General features: G+C 33.0%; 1 protein-coding gene across 1 annotated transcript; it reads right to left on the bottom strand.

Annotated features, from left to right (window-relative positions):
* Positions 1-2,399: 2,399 nt before the first annotated feature.
* LOC123214827 (cytochrome P450 94A2-like) lies at positions 2,400-3,985 on the bottom strand. Its single transcript, XM_044634826.1, has one exon. It carries the CDS (start codon positions 3,983-3,985, stop codon positions 2,477-2,479), a length of 1,509 nt encoding a protein of 502 aa, XP_044490761.1. The 3' UTR covers positions 2,400-2,476.
* Positions 3,986-9,417: the final 5,432 nt, after the last annotated feature.

Here is a 9,417-nt window from a genome sequence, read left to right as displayed (position 1 = left end):
TTAACCGATTCGATTTTAACCCAATTAACCACGGTTTGACCCATAGACTAACGAATTTTGACAACCTATTGACCAAATGGGTCGGACAATTGAGTTTCCCTAACCCAATTGTAACTTGAATCATAGAAGAACCCTAATTCTCCGTCAGTTCAATTGGTCGTCTTTTGACCATCTTTTGATAACAAGACCATAGGGCTTTTAAAGCTCTTGTGACGACGAGTCTCCTCGTATCAAATTCTAGCACCATCACCATCAGAATTTGGTGAAACAACAACAAGAAAAACACGGTTTAGGTCTAAGTTTTTTGACGATTTCTAGCCAAATTTTAATGTTATCTCAAAACCAAATCATGTAACGAATATTTAGACTATATTCTAACATGTTTCCAAATATCAATTTCATGCAATTTAGCTAAATTTAATTCATGCCCAAAATCCGAATTTAAATAAAATTTTAATCAAAAATAAAAAAAATCAGATTATATAATTCATAGAATACATGACATATACACAACCTATGCTCTAATACCAATGTTGAAAAATCAAAATATGGAAAAAATTTTAAATTAAAAAATGTGTACCTGGTTTTGTTTCTAATGATTTGAATACACTACAAGGTATTGATGTGAGTCATTTTCATTATCTCATTTGCTTGATTATTGCAATCCTTGTAAGACAATCTTTATCTATGTGTTTTTTGTTTCTAGAAGAGGTGAAGAGAAAAAAAAATTTGGTTTTACTCTTGTTGTGTTAATCTTATGGGATGACAATTTTTGGACATTAAAATAACAGTCCAATTGCCATCCAACTACCTTCAACAATTATCCTTTGTTAGTTACGCTAATCGGATTAGGTTGACCTAGACCCAATAGTGCATAATAATGAAAAATGTATCAACAAACAAACATGAGCCAGATGCTAACAAACATCAAATACACTATAATGATCGCTTTCTACATCCTTTGCTTCCATAGAGGATTCAAACTCTAAACTTCACTCCTCTATCAAACTTAAAAGGAAATTCTTAATGACAACTTCCAGGTCATATGCGAGAGAAGACAAAAAAAAAACAATTATATGTGAAATTTGTAATCTAAGTCGTTGTCTCTCTCTTTTTTTATTGAAACAGTGAAGAAGTAAAGGAAATTTTCATTATATTTGTTTGATTTTATTCATGAACACGTGTCAACCTTCTTAAGATACAAATAGAGCATGTGCAATTGTATTTCACAAGGAAAGCAAAAAGAGAAGATGGATACATTACTCAAAGCATACAAAGTCATGATAATGTTAAGTTGCATAATAAAAAAGATATGGTAAGATTGTCTTATGGTAAGAGGTTCTCAAAGTTCTTGTATCCTTTTTGCACTCTATGAACTAGGGGCAATTGTTATATGATAAAAAAAGTCTTCCGTAAAGTCAACTCTATAGTATATCCAAATATGACTAACAACATATAGCAACTAGGTAATGCCTCTAGTCTACACGTTTAGTGACTTAGTTTCGAGAAAGATGATGTAACTTCTGTAAACATGAAAAAAAAAAAAAGAAGAAAGAGAGAGATTTAAAGACCATTCACATAATGATTTATCATTAAATAATGAATGCCTCAAAAGAAGTTTTGATAAGCAACTAGTGGTCATTCCATTCTAACTCAAAAATCCACAAAGTGAAGAAGTCTCTCTGAGACAAGGTCATAATTTTCTCTAATGAAATTAATACATATACTGATAAAACTTATTTATCTTAATTATTTCAAAATAAAATTAGGATTATCTTATAAAGAAAAGAAAATAAAAAATTATTAGTAAAGCATTATATCTAGATGAATTATGTATAAAGTGTTTTCTAGGCTTATTTAGTAATTTTCATAAAAGATAAAATTACAATTAACAAACGCATTAAACCAGGGAGAGAGGGAAGAGGGGTTTGAGGGCTAATAACAGATTTTTTTTTTTCCACTCTAAAATGTTTCCCGTGTGGGGTAACTAAATTGATGAAATTGTACTTAGGATAGGTTTACTTAATTCCTAAAAATCATGAACTTATTTTTATTAGGGGTAACTAATTTTGGAATTTGAATTTATTTCAGAATTCATTCAAACTAAATTCAAAATCGAATTTTAATAAACTTAATTCGAATATGATTTTAATCCTTATAAATTAATGTTATGACTAATTAAATTACCGAAAATGTTAAGTCATGATCTATGAGAGAAAATTGGTATATTAATACCACACTCAACTTTTAAGTTTCAGTTTTCCAAAACCTAGAGAATGGTCAGTGTAACTAAATTCTTACATTTTAAAATTTAAGATACGTGTGAAAAAATTTTAAACTTTTAAAATTATAATATAATAACTAATAATATATTATTTTATTATTATTTATAGAGAACATTCAGAGAAATTTTAATTTTAAATTATTAATACAATATGCCATACACATACGACATTTGTCCGTTTGTACATGGTCCTTATAATTTGAAGTCATTCCTCTCCTCAATCCTGACCGGAAACCCACCTTTCATCTTGGCCGTCAAATGCGCCACAAACTCTGGCTCAACAGTCTCCTGTATCACCGGCACCACCTTGAACCTCTTCAACACCCCACTTACTACTCTCTTCATCTGCAAAAACGCCATCTCCTTCCCTAAACATATCCTCGGCCCTGCTTGAAACACAGGATATGTGTACGAATCCCTTCCAACAAAGCTCCAACTGCCATCTTCTTCCCTCTTCAACCACCTCTCTGGCTTGAACTCGCTCCAATCTTTTCCCCACAGCTTCTCCATTCTCCCCATTGCGTATGGATGATACGCCACTCGCATGCCTTTCTTCACAATTGTCCCGTCTGGCAATACGTCGTCGTTCTCCGCTACTTTGGAGTCTACAGGTACCGGTGGGTAGAATCTCATGCTCTCGCAGAGTGATGCGTGCGTGTACACCATATCTTTTATGTCCTCATATACTGGCGTGTCTGATTTTTCTTTGATTTCGTTGAGAATTTCTTTTTCGGCTTCAGGATGTTTTGAGATCAGTATGAAGAACCACGTCAAAGCAGCAGATGTTGTGTCTCGTCCGGCGAGTGTGAAGCTGATGACTATATCAGTGACAAAGTCATCGTCATATTTGCCTGCGCTTAAGAATCGTGTCAAAAGATCCATGGACTCGTCTGGGTTTTGTTTTTTTTCTTTTATGATGTTCTTTGAAAATTCTTTCACTTCAGAAATTGCAAGTTTTAGACGCCTTTCGGAGCCAATATTGAGAAGCCGTTTAGCCTTCCAGATTATGGGTAAAGGCGCTTGAAATCTTTCGCTGCTTATTTTAACACACTCGTCAAAAGCTTGAGCGAACTTGGCTTTGGGAAAAGATGGCAACAGATATTCAGGATCGTACCCAAAAGCGATCCTGCATATATTATCAAAAGCAAATCGTTGAAGAACATCTTGAAAATCTAGCACTTGTTTATCGGCAGCGGCCTTTTCAAGAATGGGAATAAGGCGATCGGAGAGTTCAGTTTCAACGACGGTTTCGACAAATTTTCGGAGGGTTTTGGTATTGAACTCGTGACTTGAAATCTGTCTTTGAAATTTCCATTGTTCGCCGTCAATATTGAAAATACCGTGACCTAGAAAGTCGGAGAGAGTTGTTCCGAATCCAGCGCCTTTTGGGTAATTCTTAAAGTTGGTTTTGAGGATATGCTGGACATTGGCTGGATTGGCTGTGAAGATAGAGACCTGGCCTCCTAACCTATGCAAGGTAAATGTTGCAGAAGGGATATTTTGCAGAATTTTAGTTACCCACTGGAGTAATTGGTTTTTGTTGGCTTGAAAAGAGAAAAAGGAGCCCACTATTGGGTAGCATTTTGGAAGAATTACATTACTGGAAGGATACGATGATGATGAACCCTTTGTTTTGGAGAGAAGGAAAACTAGCGAAGTGATTATGAGAAGGAGAACTGAAGTTAGAAGATTAAGCGCCATGACCGACAAAAGATTTGAGTTTTGAAGGAAAAGTTGAAGAAGAAAGTCGTATGGTTGGGTTTTTATAAGGTTAAGTGTCTGTCCACTTGGACGTCATGGCTTATTATGATATTGATATTTCCAAATTTCATCTGCAGACTAAATTTGAAGTGTGAACTCGACAAATCATATTCAAATTGACCAAACAGGACAAATAAAAGTAAAATTAATTGAAAGTCAAAAGAAATTTAGCCTCTGCACCGTACCTGGGTTTCTGGGAAAGGCCTTCTTTTCTGAAAAAATATATTCAAATTTCGTATGCAAGATCATCACCCTGCAAGCCCAAGTATTTTAAATTCTCTATTTTGAGAGGTCATCTAAATTTGTCAGAACTCTCTTTGAATTAAACCTTTTAATAGTGGAGAGTGGCTCGGCTTAAAAAATTAGTCTATTAGATTCGCTTGACGATATTTCATCCATTCATCATTTTATATTAAATTTGATTAAGCTATTGCAACTGTTTTTAGAATTAAAAATTATGTATAAGGAATCACCACGTCATTGGGTTCGTTTTTTATAGATACATGAAGCTTTCTAGACATAGAGACATCACTGTTGCAAACAAGGAAAGATAAAATTTAAGGCACTTTCATTAAGTAACAGATCATCTTTGTTTTTTTAATTAAATCTATAGTAATTTATTAATGATTGAGTGCTTGCTATCTATTAATATTTAAAGAATAATTAATTGAAAGAGTGAAATGTGTTTTCCCCCCTAAAGTTTAGCAGTAAAACCTTTTCACCCTTAATTAATATAAATAACATTTTTTTCCCCATTCTTTCTCTCACCTGTCTTTATTTTATAATTGTATATCAAGTGGTAAGAGAATAATTTTTAGAAACTATAATTGAAGCATGACATTTGTTAATGTTCTGTCGTGACAAAAGCATTGGTGGGCACATTCAATTGTTTTATGTTATTCACGTAAATAATTGACTATAATACAAGTGATAGATTGTTGGTGTAGATACTCTAGAACCAATCTTCTTGATGATAAAAATTCATAAAGAGTCAAATTTGAATATTCCAGTGATAATATTTATCTGTAAGTGTATGTGTTTACACATATGTTTGGATAAATATTTTTAGGTTGGTGGAACCCTAGCAAGAGATCAATAGGACATTTGATTATAAGAACCTTATAAGCATATATAATGAACAATATAAAAATATCTGTATCAACCTAACACAACATATGAGTACATTCTTGGAGCATATCCAATAGATTGACCCGCTAAGAGAATTCCACATAGATACTTACCCCTGTTGGAAATAATTAAACATGTTAGGATCAAATTATGTGAAATTTGTAAATAGAGATTTGCATATAAGGATTTCTTTTCGATGAAGCTTCTTCAAATGCGATCCAAAATATCGACGTTAGTCTATTCCTATGACCCAATTTGCACTACATATTGCTTTTTAATTAGGGAGACAAGATCTATGCCAATTTGTGTGTTGGGTGGAGAATTCTTCTCTTTACAAAAAAAATGGCGTATATTCTTTTGGGGAGGCAGTTAAGACTTTATATAAGAGTCCAACTGTCAATTATTAACCACCAATAACTGCCCTTTGGCAGTTAAGAAAATTGGGTCGGGTCGACCTATCATGGGTGGACCCGTATTCAATATCTCCCACTCATACATGACGGAAGACCTGAACCAAATGCTTAGTCACATAAATCCCATATAGTAGTACGTTTCATACTTGCAAATGTGTCATGTGAGCTTGCGAGCAACCTGTACTTGGGGGTTAAATACTATATATCTTATAAGAATTGCATAACGGTTTCAACCCGAATAAAACAAAAATAAAGCATTAAGCTCGTAGTACCCCAGACTTACTCGATAATAGTAGCTCTCTTTAATCCCTCATTTATCATTGTGTTATTTTCCTATGTATCCATGATCAAGTCTAATCTCTCATATGAGTGACATGATCGGCCGACCAATGGACACACAAAACATTTAAGTCTTTCTCATCTACTCGAAATTCTCAATTTAAACTTAGTTGCTTTTCTTGTCATGTTCCATAGATCGAATCATGCATGACTATAGGTTCCAAGCTAAGATAACAACACTAAGAGTAAATATCGAATAATAGTAAAAAGTCAGAGGGTACCAATATGAGATAATCTTTATAAAGTCTCACACAGTGAGGGAGCAGAGATTCAACCTTTCGCTACTTTAATTAGTCGTCTTACTTATGCACACATAGCATGAATCATGTACTATAATGTGTATTTTCCTTTCAAATGTCATTCACAACACTGTACAGATCTTAGTCCAATCTTTACACCTAACGCTTAACCTAAGTTCTTATCATTTTCACACTTGCAGGTATTTATCTATATTAAGAACTCACATCTGACATTCACAAGTTATTTGGACGTGAAAAATCCAAATCAGTCATTTTCAAATGCATTTAGTCATGACCTCATCTTGATCAATCATTAAAGCGACATTTTTAACTTCAATAAATCTTTTTTCAAGAAATTTGTCTCCCATTGGTATGCTCTCTTAGCATTACATTTCTCAAGAATCTTGATTAGTATGAATGTAGAATTATGATAGTTTGGTGTTGAATGTACAAGAAGACATGACCAAGAATGGCGTAAGATTGATTTTCAAAAGGCCATGCAAGATTGTGTGTTGTTAGTCATGGTCGTGCATGCATTTGACATGTACTCTCGTACACTTGTTCCCCAAAAACTTGAATTATTGATGGATGAATGTATGGTAAGCATGTATGAAAATCCATGGCCAAAAATTGACTTTATGATGTCATGTATGTCTGTACACTAGGATCATGTACAATTGTATGTAAATGAATAGGGTTACAAAAAGCTTTGGGTTAGAAGAAGATTATGAACAATAGAAAAAGGTGATATACACTCGTGCACTTGAAGAAGGAATGCCTTTACATGGGATTTTTATATGTGTACACCTGTGAAGCCTTAAACTTGAGCATACATGCATTTTGATGAAGTATGCTTGTATATAGCCAAACACACAACCATACAAAGAAATGATTGTGTGCACCTTTAACTTGGTTATGGATGATCATACACTAAAAATTTTAAATAAATTCTGAAAAGGAATTAAACCTTATTGAGGTGCTGAAAAGTGCTCTAGAGATAGAGATATGAATTAGGCACATAGAGATGATTGATAAACCTAGGTAAAGATGAAAAAAATCAGATTAATAACTGAAATAGTTCTAAGTTATTGGGTATTGATAAAGATTAAAAAATTCTAAAAGAATTAAGATGAGTCAATTCCTATGAAACACAGATTTATGAGATTATGCGTTAACTTGAGGGAGCATTTGTGACCTAGGAACACTTATAGATAGGGTATAGTTTGTCCATTGGTGTCTATAAATAAAGAGAGAATTGTTAAGACCATGTGTTTGTTAATTGGCTTAGGAATTATCAAGACATAAATAATCTATTGGTTATAGTCCAAAGATTAAAATGTTATGACCGCAAGTCTATTAATTGACAAAGAGATAGGACAACCAAGACTAGAAAGAAAACCTTACAAAATTGGTCACTGGAGTGGGTACCGATTTCCTTTCTTTTGGTTAAGATCCGATCAACCTTAGATTTGGAATACAGATAATACTTGGGGTAGGAGATAAAAGGGCTAGATTTGATTAATTGATTTTCAGGTAGATTACTCTTACTATCTAAGTGTTTTTCACTCACTCATTTCCTTTTCATTTGTAAATGAGACACATAGAGATGACAACGATAAGGCAATTGATTTGTGGTGGAGTAACATGCGACGGATGGACTTATTATGATTTATGATTTGATATGATGATTTTTATTATAACTATGATAGTTACGAACTTTCATTGAGTACACATATTATTAGTGATTATGTTTGATTTGGATATACATTTTGATGCTTAGGATTGAGTTGTTATTATTTGGTTATTATTTTATTATGATTAATAATATTTGAGGTATTTCCAATATATTTTGTAATTTGTGTGTGAGTTAATTTAAGAAGTTTTAATTGCACCTAATTAAGATTTGGTAGCACTTTACCCTAAGGGATAAAACTTCCAGGATTGGGTGATACAAAAAGTTATCATAATGAACAACATCCCGTTGAGTTGAGAAAGATATGTGTTGGAAATATTTTAACATACCAAATCGAATTTTGTAAAATGAAAAATGCATACTCAATTTTGCATTCTTGTTTTCTAATGATTTGAATATGCTGCAAGGCATTAAAGAAAGTCATTTCCATGAGCCTGTTTGCTCGAATATTGCAATCCTTAGGAGACATAATCTCTGTCTATGCCTTTTTTGTTTTTGGAGGAAGAGAGAAAAATGTGTGTTTTCTTTTTGCATTAATCTAGTGGGATGACAATTTTTGGACATTTAAATAATAATCCAGTTGACATTCAACTACCTCTAATAATTGCTCTTTGGGAGTTAAGCTAATTGGATTGGGTCAACCCATCATAGGTGGACCTAGACCCAATATCTCTTACTCAGACATGACAAAAGACTCGAACCAAAAACTTATCAACAAAAATCCCATACGACAACATGTTTCATGCTTGCAATTGTGTTATACGACCTCATGAGCAACCTATATTTTGGAGTTAAATACTATGCATTTGTTAGAAATAATATAGTTGCTTCAACCCAAATAAAACATAATCAAGCATTAGGCTTTTAACACCCTAGACTTTCTCGATAACACTAGCTCCTGTTAACCCCTCATTTGTTATTGTGTTGTTTTCCTAAGCATTTATGATCAAGTATATTTTCTCATATAAGTGACACGATCAATCGATCAATGGACATATGTAATATATAAGTCTTCCTCTTTTATTTGAAATTCTTAATTTAAACTTAGTTGTTTTTCTAGTGATATTTCATAGATCAAATCGTATATGGTCATAGGTGTCAATTAAGATAACAATACTAAATGTAAACATCGAACAATAAAGAGTCAAAGGGCATAAACATGAGATAAACCTCATAAAATCTCACATAGTGAGGAAATAGAGATTTATCCTCTCACTAGTTTAATTGGTCGTCTTACTTATGCATACATGGTATGAATCATGTATTACAATGTGTATTCTTAACCAATGTCATTACTTTAGCACTGTATATATCTTAGTTTAGTCACTACACCCAATGTCTAATTTGAGTTCTTAATCAATTTCACACTTACATGTATTTATGCATATTAAGAATTCACATCTAACATTCACAAGTTATTTGGATATGGGGAATCCAAATCGATCATTTTTAAATGTATATATTCATGACCTCATCTTGATTGATCATCATGGTGACATTTTAACTTTGATAAATCTTTGCTTGTGTGAGTAAGTCAATTTCTAGCTTGTGTGACATTGT

This window comes from Mangifera indica, chromosome 4 (assembly GCF_011075055.1).
Source record: "Mangifera indica cultivar Alphonso chromosome 4, CATAS_Mindica_2.1, whole genome shotgun sequence".
In the NCBI taxonomy this organism is placed as follows: domain Eukaryota; kingdom Viridiplantae; phylum Streptophyta; class Magnoliopsida; order Sapindales; family Anacardiaceae; genus Mangifera; species Mangifera indica.
This window is presented reverse-complemented; position numbering and strand designations above follow the sequence as displayed.